Source organism: Arctopsyche grandis, chromosome 3 (assembly GCF_051622035.1).
Source record: "Arctopsyche grandis isolate Sample6627 chromosome 3, ASM5162203v2, whole genome shotgun sequence".
Taxonomy (NCBI): Eukaryota; Metazoa; Arthropoda; class Insecta; order Trichoptera; family Hydropsychidae; genus Arctopsyche; species Arctopsyche grandis.
This window is the reverse complement of record NC_135357.1, coordinates 17,852,185-17,870,281: the sequence shown is the minus strand read 5'-3', so window position 1 is coordinate 17,870,281 and position 18,097 is coordinate 17,852,185. Positions and strand designations below refer to the sequence as shown.

The 18,097-nt window shown below is 33.4% G+C and overlaps 1 protein-coding gene across 4 annotated transcripts; it reads left to right on the top strand.

The window, feature by feature from the left end:
* The first annotated feature begins 345 nt into the window (after positions 1-345).
* On the top strand, positions 346-17,749 carry LOC143909683 (galectin-6-like). Of its 4 annotated transcripts, XM_077427778.1 has the most exons (7): positions 6,976-7,313; positions 9,070-9,126; positions 15,228-15,331; positions 16,476-16,698; positions 16,768-16,962; positions 17,040-17,250; positions 17,343-17,688. In XM_077427778.1, the coding sequence occupies exons 1-7, from the start codon at positions 7,134-7,136 to the stop codon at positions 17,588-17,590; spliced, it is 1,218 nt and encodes a 405-aa protein (XP_077283904.1). In that variant the 5' UTR covers positions 6,976-7,133; the 3' UTR covers positions 17,591-17,688. The 4 variants fall into 4 exon arrangements, with proteins under 4 accessions (XP_077283906.1, XP_077283904.1, XP_077283905.1 ...); XM_077427780.1 differs by lacking the exons at positions 6,976-7,313; positions 9,070-9,126 and adding an exon at positions 346-730 and having other exon boundaries at positions 17,343-17,749; XM_077427779.1 differs by lacking the exon at positions 9,070-9,126.
* The last annotated feature ends 348 nt before the right edge of the window (positions 17,750-18,097 follow it).

Sequence of the window (18,097 nt, the reverse complement as noted above, 5' to 3'; positions counted from 1 at the left end):
TTTAGCATTTTTTTGATCTAGACAAAGAAACTAAATAGGTAAAAAACCTTACAAAATAGCCAGGCCCAGACCTTGAGAAAGGCCAAAATAATGTAGAATTTAAGTACAAACTAATTTCCCCGAATAAACCTTAGTTGTGCTTAACCAGCCTTTTAGTAAACCCTAGGCATTTTGAAACCTTTCATACGCAAAACTTTAAATCCAGATTTCTGTGCGAAAACCCTACTTAAGAATTTCAATTAAATCAATAACAAAACTGGCTGTGAAAGCCCTACTTAAGAATTTCGATTAGATACAACATTAAAACCGGCTTACAGATAACATAAGCAAATTGATTCAACATGCGCAGATTAGCAATGCGAGTCATCACACTCGGATGGTGCGTAGATGTCGCCTATTGTAGAGAAACTTGTGGGGTTTCTAACCCGCAAACCGTTAGTTGTGCGCCAAAGTAGCTTGCGGTAACTCGTCATTCGTGTCGTTCGCCGATAGTAATTATTCATCGATACAATTACACGAAGTGAACAGATCGATACGTGGTTCGAAAGCTGAGGCCCACAGAATTATCAATTTCGATCTGGAGGCAGACGTGGATGGTGTAATCAGCGTTGGCGATGTGGGCGAGGAAAAGCAAGCGATAATGTGTAGTACTGTGTCATTGCTGATGCCTGGTGTGGTGGACGCTCAGGAAGACGAGTTGGATGCTGCATGGGAAGTCTTCGAAGGAGATGTGAGTGACGTGCCGGTCACGTGCATCTGCATATGTCAAATTTGACATGTGCATATGTACTTCGTTTTGTGCTCGGTACTAATGTATTATGATATAATTAGTCGCGTTTATTATTTACACGACGTTGAAGTTCAAACTGCAAACAGTAACGTCATATTGACGTTTAATGTCGGGATCGGTCATTGTGTATTCGATTTTGCTCTTTAATGTGTATGCGCTTACGGCTTATTTTCGTGAAGCAACACGGTTGACGTTGTTAGTTTCGAATTGTATGAACAATGCGGTATCGTAAACAAACATGGCCGCTTTGAACTAATTGTCTTGATTTCGTTGTACACATTCAATGTCATTGCCTTAGAACTAACATATTTGCGGTGATAGGAGTTTTTCTTTTAAAATCGTTATAAATCTGATTGTAATTATGCGTGCATATTCAATGAATAGAGCAAAAATAATTATTTGTAACCAAGCGCGGTCGACTTATAGAACTGTGGTACTGCAGCATCTCAACCAAACTGGTTTTTGTAAGAAAAATTATAAACACTTTGTTTCCCCAAAACTGTTGGTAAAAATAATCACTAGTTGTCTTAGTGATTTACAGTAAGTCTGCAGTATTGTGTCTAAATTACGTATGAAAGCTCGTAATTGACCGTAATAAATGAAACTGTCAATGATTTTCACAATGTAAATGTACGATATAAACAAATCATTATTTAACAACAACTCTGTTATGTTTAAACACACTAATTTTAACTATTAAAGAAATTTCATCTGAGACTATTTAAATGTTCCCCCGATTTTTTAATCAACATTGGATGATACGAAAACGCTACTGCTACCCCCGAATCTTGGGGCCCCCAAAATGGGCCTTTACTAACAAAAGTTTCAACTTATAAATTATTATCATTGTCCACAATAAGTTTGTAAGCCAAGAATAAATTAAAATAATACCGATTTTACATAATATTTTAAAATAGTACCTACCTATTTTCTCCTAAAAACTGTATAGTAAATAAATAAATAAAAATATGGTATAAAAAAAAAGTACATATAGTAAATAAATAAATAAAAATATGGTTTTGTAAAATCTTAATGAAAAGCCATATACCTACTGAAAAGCATGTCAAAAAACGATGACAATATTATTTTACTGAAGTTGGGGGCCTCAAATTTCATATCCGCCACTGACTAGAGGGACTATGCCGATTAAATAAATTCAGATTGTTGTCCATATTAATATTGTTCCCTCGGATTAGCGAAGTTCAGAAACCGGAATCGACATCTACCTGAGATATTGGTAATGCTAATGGATTGTTACGGTATGGTCCGACTCGCCATCTCAATTCTGTTCCCTTAGCGGTACTGGCGAATTGTTATGTATAAACGTTCCGTTGAAGACAAAACATTTCTTAATGTACTCGTCTCTTCAAGCATTTATGGAATTTTCACTAAGAATAAAACATTCTGAACTTTTTGTTGTTAAAATAACACATATTTACACAGAGTGCAAGTATGGCAAGGGACTCGGCTCACGAAACGATTCCCTCGGAACAAATCAGTGCGGAGCGCGCAGAAATAAACAACAAGGCCTTGTAATGTTATATTCTCGATTGATTATTCGAGAAATCGTTCAGAAGATTATGTTTCGAAGACAAACCAGATGTTATTAAGAAAATATACTACTTTGGATATTTCTGTTACCACAAATCCCCACTTCAAGACAGATTATCATCACTTCAAGACAAATTACTATAATTAAAAATACATTTTTTTATATAAGATCGTGAAATCTCAAATCAGTATACACTGACTAGTAAGTGTGTACACTAGCTTTGGTTTTTAGCTAAAGCTTACGACGCAAGATTCCGCAGATACTCCGCAGATACACTGACGCGAAAATATATGCACTTACTGCTGCGAACTAGTAAATCAACTAACGAATGAAATTTTAGTGGTTTGATAGCTGACAAAAGTTTAACGTTGCTTTTCCAATGAATTTTATGCTCAATAATATAACTGGTTGTGTTCATTATTGTTCAATTGATATGAAATAGACAATAATTAGCAAGGTTAAATCCACTGTAGTTGTTTTACAATTACCTACTTCCGCATTATCTACCATTTAGATTATGTTACATAGGTTATATTTTATAAGGGGGACTGAAACTTAATCAAAAAAATATTCCCAAATTCATTTACTACGTACGGATAGCGAGTGTATGAATTTATTAGTAAACGTTTTCATTTATTTTCCCGTGAATACTGTCACTGGGTTATTTTGGTGATGCATACACTTACTAGTTAGTGTATACTGATTCGAGCTTTACACCCTTACTGTATCTTATATGTACATACATATGTATGTTTATATTCTTATCCAGACCTAGTTCCATGTTTTAAAAGTCACGGCGCGCCACTGTACATATGTATGTACTTATATCGTAATCAAAATGATCGCCATCGTCTGGTAGCTGAATATGGCACTAAAAATTTGTCATTCAATGTCTGAAATCGAAATGAATGAATTGGTTGCAATACATATTAAATACTTCAAATATATTGCGCAATGCGAATATCGAACGTGTTTATAAGTAAAGGCGCCGGCGCAGTGCCTCACACTATTTTCAGCCTCTTGGTAATTTCAATTCCATTAACATTGTAACAGTTTCATCTTACTCAGCCTTGCCCTTAGTTGTTCATAATTACCCTAATCAAAGTTTTTAATTGTGGGAAACACCCAAGAGAGAAGCATTTGTAATGCTCGTCTCGCTAGTCGTAGGCTGTATGTAGCTCAAACATGCATGTACATAAGCCATGGCTTAAAATTATACAGATTCACTTAATGTGAAATTCGGCTATTTTCGGAATACGTAATCATTTAAATATTTACATGGCTGATAAAAGCATATTCCAATGCGTCACTTACAATTGTATCGTATGAATTGTAATTCTTATTACCACGTACTAGATATATGGATGTAATTTATGACCAATTGTAAATATTATATTACATACGAGTATGTATATCAAATACATTTCATATTAAATTATTAGTAACGTTTTTCTGTAGACTTCTCCAATACGTGGGTATTTTAATATAAAACTTTCCATTATTTCGTCTAGACAACTAGACGCCTTCGTTTAAATGAAATAAGTAAAATTTAGACAATGCACACAAACACACACACACTTGTGTGCAGGGCCGCTGAGAGGGGGTGGGGGAGCTGGGGTTAAAGATCTAGGGCCCGGACTACTTGAGGGGCCCCCTGTTGGGACGTTCGACTGATCGATATTGATATTTTATATTATTCTACATACAATACATATATTTCTTTAGTGCTAAATGTTTATTATTTTTCGATCCGCGCATTATTTGTATCCGTGTGGAATCGTATCTATTATATCATACTTTCTTATTCGATTATTTCAAAAAATAGCATTTAACATATGTATACCTATGTAGGTAACTAATGGTTCTGATAGATTTTTCGCATATTAAAAATATATGTCTTTTTTTTGGTTTGTCATAGGGTATGGAATTAACCTGTGTGTGTTTATGTAATGTCATCATAGATATATAAATATATTACATTATATATCTATGAATGTAATATATTTTTTTTAAAAATATCTTAAAATGTATAATACTTCGCAATTATCCGAGATACCGTTTCTTAAAGAAATTATTTAAGGAATTTGTTGCTAATGAGCTCGGAACAGATAAGCGTATAAGGGTCTGTTCATACTTATCCAGCATGAAGCGGCATCAACAGGTATTCCGCAAGTTCGGACAGTATTCTTTGGTACATTCTATATGGACGCGTATGAATGCATGAATAGAGTATGAATGCGTCCATATATAATGTACCAAATAAGCTGTCCCTACTTGCGGGATACCTGCTGCTGCCGGTTCGTGCTGGATAGGTATGAACAGACCTTAACTGGTATTTAAATTTGTTAATCTACTTAACATTTTTGCCACCGAAATCCCCTTATATTGATAAGACCTAATACCCAACACGTCATTGTGTACACAACTTATGTATTCAACGAGCAACATATGTAGCTCGGTGATTAAAGTGTAATGCTTTCAACTGAGTGGTCGTGCTTTCGCTTTCAGTTTCAATTTTTCTGATTGCATTGCTGAAACGGTTCCACGAAATTGACAACCTATCCTCGTTTCTCGCAAAATGAAGTTTTTATCATCTCGAATTTGTTGATTATTATCAATATGCTACCCGCTTACACACTCTGTAAAAATTTGAGTATTTCTCGCAAAATATGCTGCTGTATTTGTAAACATTTTTGGAATTGTTAGTACTTATGTACAAAAAAAATACCTGTAATATAATACAATAAAATAAAAGTTTCTCATTGAAAACCTGTCCAATGGTATTATAAGATAACGTCATAAATATTCCAGTTGATGTGGAATCATAATAATATACATCATCACTGTATATAAACTATTTGTACTGTCTTGTATGTTTGAGTAATGAAATTATCATGAAAATTTATATTAAAAAGTTGAAGCCTTTCTACATATGTATATGCATTTCAGTAGCACGTAGCATTTCGTTATTTCATGAACACACTAGTTTTTTCATACACAAACCAATCTGCCCAGTTATATTGCACACAAAAAAACAAATTGATAAACGAACTAGTTTGTTCATGCAGAAACGATAGTTAATGCATTATAAGGCATAAGCTTAAGTTTACCCCATTATCTATCTTCTATTTGATATAAAATATAGCGGAAATGGGAATTAAAGCAAAGTTGTAATGTGGTTTCCACAGAATTTCCGGTTTTAAATATTTCTTGTTCTGACAGCTCAAAATTTGGAACACCTGGTGAGAATCTATGTACATACATATTTGCAGATAGATTTTGACACTTAAAATCTTATAATTCGTGTGTGAACAAACTGATATGTTCATGAACGAACCGGAGTGAAAACTTGGACTGTAAATTATATGTACATACATACATACATATGTACATACATATATCAACGGGATCTTCTGAATAAGTCATCGATTTAAACTGGCATTTAAAATAATATTTTTATAAATCAATATTTTAGTTTGAATAGTGCATTTGGAAACTAATACATTTATTATATTGTCGTTCTTCTCATAAAAAGTAAAAACCATGAACCTTTCGAGATGAGCTCAGTGTAAATATTTTTCCACTTGAAGCAGATTAGTAAGATATGTAAGTATTTCAGCTTCAGTAGCTCCATCTACAGAGCATACAGTGATTAGTGGAAATGAGTAGACGCGGCAGCAGGAAAACAATATGACAATACAAATTCACGACGACGTAGGGAGGCCGTTCTCATCCCGAGAATGGGCTCAAAATGAGACACGTGCCCTTCTACAAATATCTGCGGTAGCCAAAGAGAGCATGGTAGCAGTTGTTAAGTTGTACCTTTATCCTCTTCATTGACTCCTACTTGTATTTCGTCCATAGTTATCCAGTATAAAGTCTAGTACAAAATATGGAAATATGAAAATATGTCTAGAAATAAGTTATTTCCATCTCCACTTATTTCCCCATTTATTTTGTCTGTTAGATGGATATCATCTATATCTATATGTATATAAAAATGAATGTCTGTGTGTGTGTCTCGAATAGGCTCCTAAACCACTGAACCGATTACGATGAAACTTTCAGGATTTGTTGTATGCATGTCCGGGAAGATTACTGTGAAAAAAAAACGGGAAAAACGGGTATGGGTATCATTGCAACGCTATAATTTCAAATGTTTTCGCGTCGCGACCAACGTGTTCGCTACCTGCGTTTTCCCGACAAATGGGAACTGGAAGGGGAACAAGAACGGGAACGGAAATTGCATGCTTTATTGTAGCATTGCAACGCATGCCGGGTTCAGCTAGTTATTATTAAAAAAGTAAAAATGCATTAACCTATTAAGATGTACATACATACGTGTTTTAACAAGATTTTAGCACTTCAGACCGAAACGTAATAATTGGTTTTTAAGCACGAAGCGTGAGCCTAACTAGTGAACAAGTACCATCCTGTTAAAAAAGAAAATGTAATGTTTTTGACGCTGTAACTTAAAACTTATGCTTAGAACTTGTTTTAAAAATATTATTATAGTTATTATTAGTGCAAAATAGATAGGTTTTAAAATGAGAATATTGCGCATTATTCTACAATGCGTGTATGGGTTTAATATACACACAGCCAGTACAGTCGGAAAATGGTGCGGCGAGCCAGTCGTACTGCGTCGCTAGCGTCGATCGTCGCTCCGCGAGCGCGCGGGGAAAATCTTGTTTTTCACAATGAGAAAAATCGAATTTTCTTCTTCGGTTTACTCAGACAGGTAGAAGGGAGTTCCTACCATAATTGAAAACTCGAACACTCACAGTGATTATGAAAGTACCCTCTCTGCCGATGCCTGTGGTGGTGTCTTCAGACGACGGGGATGGGAACTCAAGGGCCGGTTGCTGTGGCTACAGCGTCTGTTGCTTTGCTAACAGAAAACCTTTGACCTGCTGTAAAAGTCGGACACAAGACGATGACCAGCTCAATACGCCCGGCGAAAATTTCTATGTGAGTGTTGTCTTCTAAAATAAACACCCCGAGAAGAATATAATTAGATTTGACACTTTTACTTTTGAATGAGCAACGCTCTATGTAGAAAGTGGACGTGTGTTCAAAACCAGTTACTTCCCAACAATTCAGAGTGATGATTTATTTTGTAATTGAATAAATGTGAGATAAATATAATGAATCAGTCAGTGCATTGGTTCATGCTATAGTACATATGTACATATGTAGATGATTAAATGCTTTAAATTTTATTTTCAATTTATTTGTGATTGAAATAGTTGGATAAATAAATATTAACACATTTTAAGTTCATAATTATATTTAAATTGTACATTTGAAAACAAATGAAAATATTACATAAAGATGATCAAAAAAATTAAAGGAAGAACGAGTGGTTTTTTAAAATTGAAAGCAAATCGTCAACGCCAAAGTGTAATTTTGTTTTTATTATATAATTTTATAATAATTAACAGTGACTTAAATTTTTTTTTTCATTTTATTGATTCACTTCAAAGCATGACAAGAGCATTCACTTTTATATTTTTCTTTTTCAAAATACGTAAATACGGTATTTCATACGTAAATCAAATGTTTAAATACTTTTAACGAAAAAAAATACATATAATAAACGTGTTTTTTATTACTTCTCGTACAACTTTGTACACCCATTACGTTTGCGTTTTACGAATTTCGCACTAGAATTGCTTTATTATTGATTTTACTTCTAAATGTAGATTTCTTTCCTAGAATTTAAGTAGCGTGCTGAAACAGCGTTTGTTATGTTTTGAAAACTCTAATTTGATTTAATAGTATATGTATATGTATATATGTATCCTGTGCTGTCATGCAATTGTCAATATAATAATTAACCTGAAAGTGAATCGGCAATTGACCTTAAACAAGTATAAGTATACACTACTGGTTTAAAATCTATTCATTCACTAGCAAAGCACGTACCGACATCTGCACGTGATCCGCTGTATGAAAAGTATTCTTTGGTACATTTTCTATGGACACATTCTTGTCTAGTGTGGCGTAAATGTAACAGCAGTAGTCGACAAAATCTATTAATACTATACAGCAGTACATGTCACTGTAACGTATCAAGCTAAACCGGTTTTCTTTGGCCACTGGAAATATTATGTGGACGTTATAGTGGTATATGAATATTTTAGGAAACGTCGTATTGTGACAAAATTTGGCTCGACGATACGACGCAAGCAATATTGTGCTGTATCGTCGCGCTCTGTAATTTTTATGTAAGTCGATTTTGCCTTGAAACTCGGCCAATATATGTCTGAACGTGCTGGAACCGTGAGGTGCTGGATAGTATGAATGGAAACTGTCGTTTACGTGAACTGCTGTGCTGTGCTGTAGTCGCGAACTGCTGGATAGTATGAATAGACCTTAAATCGTACATATGTACATATACATATGTATACAGGGATAAATCAATAAATCGTAGCAACTTACAAAAAAAATACTTATTTTTCAACATAATCACCTTGCTTCAACAAACACTTCTCACATCGGTCCACAAGCTTATTGATGCCATTTAAAAAAAAAGCCTTTGGTTGTTCAATAAGCCACTTGTGCACTGCTTCTTTGACCTCATCATCGTTTGAAAATTGACGTCCACGTAATGCTTTTTTCAGAGGGCCAAAAAGGTGATAGTCAGAAGGAGCTAGATCCGGACTATCCGGTGGTTGATTGAGAAGCTCGATATTAAGATTTTGAATTATTTTAATTGTTACAGCGGCTGAATGAGCATTATCATGCAGAAGCAGAACCCCTGTTGACAGCAAATCTCCGGGTAAAGCAGGTTTAAGTTTCTCTTCCAACATGGCACAATAGCTAGCACTATTTCGATTATCTATACTTTCCTGATAATATTCGAGGATGGGTCCATTAAAATTCCAAAACAATGTCAGTATAACTCTTCCCGAATAACGTGAAACTTTGAGTTTTTTTGTTGTTGGTGATAAAGTATTTTTCCACTCCATACTAGTCTGCTTGCTTCCCGGCTCGTAGTGATATATCCACGTTGAGTCTCCGGTAACAAGTCGTCTCAAGAATGCATCTCCTTCCCCTAGGTATCGCTGTAAAAATTGGGAGCAAATCTCTAAACGCTTCCGTTTGTGTTCATCTGTGAGACATTTGGGTACCCATCTTGAACAAACTTTACGATATTTGAGGGTGTTGTGTATGATCAAATGTGCAGATCCGTAGCTGATGTCTAACTCTTGCGAAATAGCAGAAACTGTAAGTCGTCTATTTTCTTGAATGCGAGTATTTACTTGATCGACATTATTTACAGTTGTTGATGTTGTTGGACGACCTGGACGATCATCGTCGATGATGCTTGTTCTGCCACTTTTAAATCTTTCTACCCATTCGTACACCTTTCTTTGAGTGATCGAATTTTCGCCATATTGAGCTAGCATTCTTCTGTGAATATGAGAGGGTTTCACCCCTTCTGACCACAAAAATCTGATCACTGAACGTTGTTCACTAACCGTGCAATTTGAAAGAGGAGCTGACATGTTTACACCTTGACTGTAAAGACTTAACTGAATCTCACAAAATAATATGTATGAAGACCTTGAAAGCGTTTTCAGACAGGGGGTGCTATTATTACACACAAATTGCCTTTAAATATTGATTCACCCTCGCATATAACGGTGTGAGGAATGTGCTGAATATAAATATCGATTTATACTGAAAGGACTAACAATCACAGGCTACGTAATAGAAAATGCCAAACGATTTGTCAATTTTTACCTTAATTTTCCCGAACTTGACGTGGACATTCCTCACGACCCTCCAAAAATCGATACCGAATTCGTAACTCCGTAATGTGAGCAAAACCTTGCTTGTCATGCACATCTCCATCAGATAACATAAAATTTAGGTCGAGGTCAGTATCATCCCTATAAAACTCGCTCCAATTTCGATAAAATGAACCCGAGAGAAATGTTTTTCTATTGTTTATTTTGAACTATGATATTTTTTCTCCTTTCTATATAGACATATGAATATAAAATATATTCTATATGTGTAGATTTTTACGATGAAATCCCCATTTAAGAACTGTTCATACCTATCCAGTACGAACCGGCAACAGCATGGACGCGTATGAATGCGTGAATGGAGTATGAATGCGTCCATATAGAATGTACCAAAGAATACTGTCCGTACTTACAGGATACCTGCTGCTGCCGGTTCTCACTGGATATGTATGAACAGACCTTTATTCTATACAGGGGCGGACCCAGAAAATTGGCAGGGTGGGGGGTATTCATAATTAGCAATAGGTACACACATTTTTTTTTCAATAATAAAACGTTTAATCATTTATAAAATTATTATTATAAGCTTATTTATTTATTATTATAACATTATTTTAATTGAATTATTAAAACACAAAATACATAATTCTCTAGGGTGGAGGCCTTTACCACATTTTCCCTCCACCCCCGTATTCTATAATATACAAATATAAAACATTAATACAATTTTCTCGTAATAGCTAACCTAGATACTAATTTAACGCGGAAAGTTCACGCATTATACCATTTCATAAGGGTACCATTTATCCGCCCGGCAAAATAGCCCTATTTCCAGACAAATTAGGTATTTATCACGATATAATAAGCAAATGACCATCCCTAAAACATTTCGCCCTGCAAATAAAAAGAGTGCCCTCTCTAAAATAGCTCGCCCGACAGAATCGGGGTCCGCTCGGCAAATCAAACGTCAAATGGGTTGCCAATAACAATTATTTCGTGCGAGCTATTTTAGAAATGTTAATTTGACATTAAATGTCATTTTGACATTTGTCGTGTAGCGACAGTAGCGGCTCGTGAGAATTCATTGGGGGGGGGGGGGGGGGGCTGCAGAGATTAATCGAGCTGTAGTAGCTCGTTGACCATACCGGTGATCAAATACAGACAAAAACAGCATGCATATGTACTATACTGGGAGGTCTGCAGCCCTGCCGCCCATATGGAAGGCAAAAATAGCATGCCTTTTTAACTATACTGGGAGGCTGTAGCCCCGCAGCCCATATATGTAGATGAGCCGCCACTGCTTACTGATCGTCTATTTACTTACTAAATCAAACAAAGTTACTGTGTTACGGGGACGAGAAGGAGATGGTGTACAAATATTTTAGTCACAGTTTTTTATAAGATCTTCTTTAATAGTAGTAAGTATACACGAGATTAATGTACAAGTTTGTATTACACGTTACTAGTTAGTAGTTACTAGTTAGGCAGTTTAATCACAAGTGCCTTGTAAGACTTTAATATTTTGATCGTAAGTCACTAGTTACACTATCTAATCGTAAGTGATTAGTAAGAGTGTTTGATCGCAAGTGCTAGTTACACTGTTCAATCGCAAGTTACTAGTTAGAGTGTTTGATCGCAAGTGATCAGTTAGAGTGTTTGATCGCAAGTGATCAGTTAGAGTGTTTGATCGCAAGTGATCTTCCATATGTTTAACATCGGTATATATTCAATAAGGGTAACAATTTGGACCAATCATAATTCGTGAGAAAATAATATTTTAGGGGGGAACTCGAGTCGTTAATTAAGACTTTAATACTTTGACCCTTGAGTGTATCGAGAAATGGTTTACACACAATTAGTTACACAATTAGCTACGCAGCTTTAAAAGGGTTTTTGAGGGAATACGATTCGAGTCGAGTCGTGTGAAAAATGCTGGTAAAACTAATATTTTAGTGTTTGCATATGTATCCCTTGAGGGTAGATTTCACACAATTCGTTGTGCGGATTAAGAGTCGTGGGAATAATGCAGAAAAGCAATAAAGTTAATTAAAAACGATATTTTTAGTGTTAACATATGTGTTTTGAATGTATCGAGAAATGGCTGAAAAGATGCACAGAATTCGTCACGCAGATAGCATTGAGTCGTGAGAAAATGCAACTAAAACAATAAAGATTTTGGAAGTCTCATAAATAACATTAAAGGAAAATATCAATTAAGCGTACGTTCAAAGAATCAAGATAACAAGCGGGAATAAAGAGTAATATAAGTACATACATAGGTTGTAAGATATTCACAACATAACAACTGACTTAAGAGGGCTGTACACCCGAAACCTCAATTTTGTTGCCGTTCCTTTCTTCGATATATGTATATATTGAATGAATGCGACAGTATATATATATATATATATATATATATATATATATATATATATATATATATATATATATATATATATATATATATATCAATATATATATATATATATATATATATATATATATATATATATATATATATATATATATATATATATCAATATATATATATATATATATATATATATATATATATATATATATATATATATATATATATATATATATATATATATATATATATATATATATATATAATCTATTATTGGACTCGGATGTTACATATATTATTTATTTACTTTTTGTTTTTTTTATACCTATCTCTGTACATCCTGTCTGTTGATTTTTCAATTAATAAAATAAAATAAAAAATATATATATATATATGAGTCCGAGTCCGACTGTCACCGTGTCCGCGCGCGTTTCTCTCGCTCTCACTTTGCATTTCGAAATTCTCGGACTCCCCACCCATCTATCACTACAAAACTAACCATCTACTCACTTATTTAACTAATTGCATCCTAGTATAATTTATATATAATATAGTATAATATATATATATATATATATATATATATATATATATATATATATATATATATATATATATATATATATATATATATATATATATATATATATATATATATATATATATATATATATATATATATATATATATATATATATATATATATATATATATATATATATATATATATATATATATATTGAGTGAATGCGACAGTTGCACTTCGACCAGATAAAACGTATTTTAAATCGACAAAATCGAGGTTTCGTATTCTCCTATTTTCTCCTCCGAAACTGTACCAATTTTTAAAAAAAATTCATCATCGGTATGAGAAAGATATTTTCTGTGCAACTATGCGCGTATTTTTTTTTTAAATCGACGGTTAAATAAACACGCTGGACCTTTTCGTGGGTGTAAAAAAGAAGCGATTTTAAAGATGTTTGGCGGCTCCTAGCTCATATGAAAAATAGCTAATCAAAAAAATAAAACGATAGATGCATCCTAATGGTAGATATCCATAGCATATTATAATATAATTTCTCTAGTGCCATAATTGAGGAAGGGAGAAGTGTAATACGTTTATATGGACAAGGCGCTGGTGTCCAGCCCTCTTAAATACAGGCCGTGAAATACTGTGCCAAATTCAATACAAAGTGATTTTGCAGATACATACTGCATGCACGTAATAGTAGAACAGTACAAATTTGCATATCCATGGTAAAAATCATAATCGACGTTGAAGAACATCCATTATCATACCTGAATGAGTAGTGACTGGAATTATTGCCGAGTGATTTTCCTATATTATTAATTTATTCTTTGGTACCCTCTCTTTCTAATGTGTATGCAACATCCGTAGCAGTCTTGAAAAGTCGCCTTCAGCACATTTAACCGTCCATAAAGACAAATCTAACGGGTGACTTAATAGTCTTCTCTGAATCATTTGAAGTGACACTCCACTCAAGAATTTACATATTTTTCACGTACGAATACGATTGTTTGCCTTGAACAGCTGCATACGTCGCTCGATGAATTCTAATTGACACCGTTTCGCAATGGAGCTCTGACGTTTGTATTGTTGTTGAAATTCTTTGCTGAAAAACGTTGAATTTGTTGTATTGGTTTATAATAGTTTATACAACTTTCTATTATATATATATAATTTTACATAATACTTACAAGGCAATGGATTTCGATCATTTTTTAAAGGTGAATATAATCTTTGAACTGTATATTTAAATAAATATAATATATATAATTAATAATATCCTGTACATTGGATGCATTCAATTGAAATACCAATATTGCACTTTCTTACTGAGCACTCTATGTGTAAACAACAGCTAAACTTGGAACATTGTGTCATTGACTTTATATTCAAAATAAATCTTTTGAAATACATATGTACATAAGCAGGTGCTGAATGTTTTAATTTTGCATGTTGAAAATTTAGAAAAGCGTGTGTTCATCAAAAATATATAGTTGGATCTATTTTTAAATTGTTTGTTTATATTTGTTTACCTTGGAGTCAGTAGATTACATGCTTTCAGCGGTTGTAATCTAGGAAAAATCTTCGGTTTAAATTTCTGAAACAATGTTTTCTTTAGAATTCAAAGTCAAATTTGATTGAAAGCTTTTGTAGGTGTCGTTAAATATATGTGTTGTAAATTATGAGCTAATTTAAACGAATTATTTGTGGACAGTATGATGTCATGCTATGAATTGGGTTGTGAATCGTTGTCAGTTTTTGAGTTCCGTGGGTGTTGCAGTCGATAAAAAGAAATCATTGTGCATTTCCGTATAAAATTTTAGAATTTATATAAAATGTATGAAAAATAGAAATGAAAACACAACACAAACAGAAATAGGAATGAAAACACAAAAAAACCTTGCTACAAATATCGCAATGAATGTTAATCTTCAAGCAAATAACATTTTATCGGGTGCAACATACATATCACTCGTTCGTTTCCTTTAAATTGATAAGAGCACGTTGGAAAGGTATATTGTTGAGTATCGAATAAAGAGCTTAGTATACGGGCGTGAGTGTTCTTGTGAATATTGTTACATATTTGCCTCTCTTGATATTTTTACCGATGAATCGTTAAAATAAATGTACATTTTCGTCAATATTTCGAGTTCTTTCAAATGGGTTGTGTGCAGTGTTGTGAAAAGTTACTCTCTATGAAAACTGAATCTAAAAAACAATTACAGGTGGAAGTGGATGATGTTGCCACGCCGTATGCTGGAAAGCTCGAGTCGTTGAGCACGGGTGATGTTATTACTGTTCAGGGGTTCATTCATCCAGAATGTGAAAGGTGAGCAAATTGAATTCATTATTTTAATTTCTATTTTTTTATTGAAAGCATAAGCATGCAAATATATACAGTGGATTTTATATAGGCAACAAATTATTTGGTTAGTTAATAATTTCAAAAGTAGTCGGTAAAAAAATGAAAAATTTATCATAATTAATTATAAACTTGATCAGTAACTTATTCTAAATGATCAGTAGAATATAATAAACGATCAGTAAATTATTCATTTTTGTTCAGTAAATAATTATTTTTTTATCAGTAAATAAATCCTTTTTGATCAGTATTTTATGTAAATACCGATCAAAAAGGATTTTCTATCAGTGAAATTATAATTTTTGACAGTTGGATGATAGCGCGTCGCCCCGCTTCTGTCCATTCCCACTCTTCTCATAGTCCACACACCGTAATACCCATCCAAAGACATCGTAATATCTTTTTTTTTACATACCTCCTTTACGTTTCACTTATTTTAAGTTTTATTTCATAGATATTTTCACAAAAAAACATATCTTAGCAGCTAACACTTATTTATTGAAGGGTCGGGTTAGGTTAAGTTAGGGTTGGCCCTATTCAATTAAGATTAGGTTGTTAGGGTCGGTATTAATTCATTTACGATTAGGTTTGGGTTAGGTTAAGTTAGGGTTGGCCCTATTCACTATTCATTTAAGGTCGGTGTTTATTCATGACAGTGATACTGACCTGGAGCGAGGGGGTTGAAAACGGAGAAGGAGGAGATTATTAAAAGAATGTTGCTAAGTGGCAAAATTCATCAGGATTTTTTATACTAGGAGCCATAATGCGATATGGCAACACTGACGATTTTCTGGATGTCAAAATGAAATAATCATTTTTAAATGATATTCATGATCACCTTATAATAATCATCGACCGTTTCATTTTATTATCTGATCATTTTGGTTTAATAACTGATTATTTAGAATACTCACTGGTAATTTCGAAATATTTACTGACAATTTAGTTATTTTTGTAGATCAAAAGCTGAATAAATTACTGATCAATTAAATACACGCCTTTTATATATTGGTATTTGTAAAATTTGTTCTATTAAGTTAATATTTTTTTGAATTTCTTCTGCTTCGCTTAATAATCGTTAAATTGAATGATAAATATATTTTCATTACAGATTTTCAGTCAATATATGTTGTAATAAAGAAAAGGAAAACGTGGAACCTGATATTGCCCTCCATTTTAATCCTCGTTTATCTCAACGATATGTAGTACGAACTGTCCGACTCGGTGGTCGATGGGGCAATGAAGAAACAGCTTCCTGTTTTCCATTTCCATTTCGACGTGGCGAAAAATTCTCTATTGACTTCTTTGTTGCCGACAGTGAATTTTATTGTCAGGTATGTACACATATTTGTACAAATTATATCAAATGGCATCATTCATTATTTTAATTTTTCAATTATTAGGTAGACTCCGCCCATTTTTGTATATTTGATTTTCGTACACCATTAGAACGGGTGTCAGAACTTCAGGTAAGAGGAACGGGCGTAACTATAGATGTTGTTCGACGAGGCGTAGCTCGTTCGTATCCTGCCCGTCCGGTTGCTTCACCATCTCCACCTATTGTGCCAAAATCTGAAGACGATGATAGTATTAAATGGGTAAATGTGAATAATTTTACATTTTAAATTAATATAATTGATGATAGTAAATTTAATGATGTGTTTAATATTTTAAGGAAAATCCAGCAATTGGTATTCTCCAAGAAGGTTTTGGAAAGGGTAAACAAATAGTTATCAAGGGTAAAATCAAGCTTTTACCCCATTCTTTCTATGTAAATTTACAATCTTCAGTTCAGATGTGGCCGCATCCAGACATTCCATTACACATTAATCCTCGTTTTATGGCTGGCCGGAAACATGTTGTAATTAGAAATGCTTGGCAACAAGGTACTTTATAGTAACTGCTGGTAACAGTTTGAATATTCTGTATATATGTATGTATGTATAATATCCATTATATATATTTTTTTATATCAAAGGTTCGTGGGGAGATGAAGAGAGAATGGAGACGTCACATTTATCACCTGGAACTAAATTTGATCTGAGAATAAACTGTGAAGATGACCATTATTCGGTCTGGGTTAGAGAAAACTTGATCGGCATATTCAAATTTCGAATGGCACCCGATTGTGTTCGAGCCATATTAATTCAAGGTGACATTCACGTGAATCAGATATACCAAAGAGATACACCCAATCGAATGGCCATAGCTAACGATGAATATTGATGAATTGATCAAGTAGATCAGGCATGGCAACTCAATACCTGAGAGCCGTGTGTCCAGATTCTCAAAATGAAAAGAAATTCTTGCGCCTTCTTCGAAACGGCTTATTATTATTAAATGAATAATTTCGTGTAATTTTACATATAAATATGTTTTATATCCAACCCTTTTCCCTCTTGTCTTTTTTCCATATTATAATAATTATTTTTAAATTAATTTTGTAAAAAAAATCTATAATTATATATTATATAATACATGTTCTTGCACTGAGATGGCTTAGTATATCTGTGTATAATACGATTTTATAAATCTTTTTGTATAATATAAAAAAAAACGAATTTATTAGTATTAGACAATATCATATTGTTGCTACCATTGTCTATTACTATTAAATTTCAAAGTTTCCATTATTAGTACAAAAAAGGTTTATGAAGCTGCGTTTATCAAAATATTTATCGTATAGACTTTTATGCAGAACTAAGATTCTGAAATCTGGCATGGAAAAATGAA

Coding starts and splice junctions, on each gene's coding strand:
- LOC143909683 (XM_077427778.1), top strand. CDS start 7,134: ATGAAAGTACCCTCTCTGCCGATGCCTGTGGTGGTGTCTTCAGACGAC. Junction 9,127..15,227: donor TGTTGACAGCAAATCTCCGG/GTAAAGCAGGTT, acceptor AAACAATTACAG/GTGGAAGTGGATGATGTTGC. Junction 16,699..16,767: donor ACAGTGAATTTTATTGTCAG/GTATGTACACAT, acceptor TTCAATTATTAG/GTAGACTCCGCCCATTTTTG.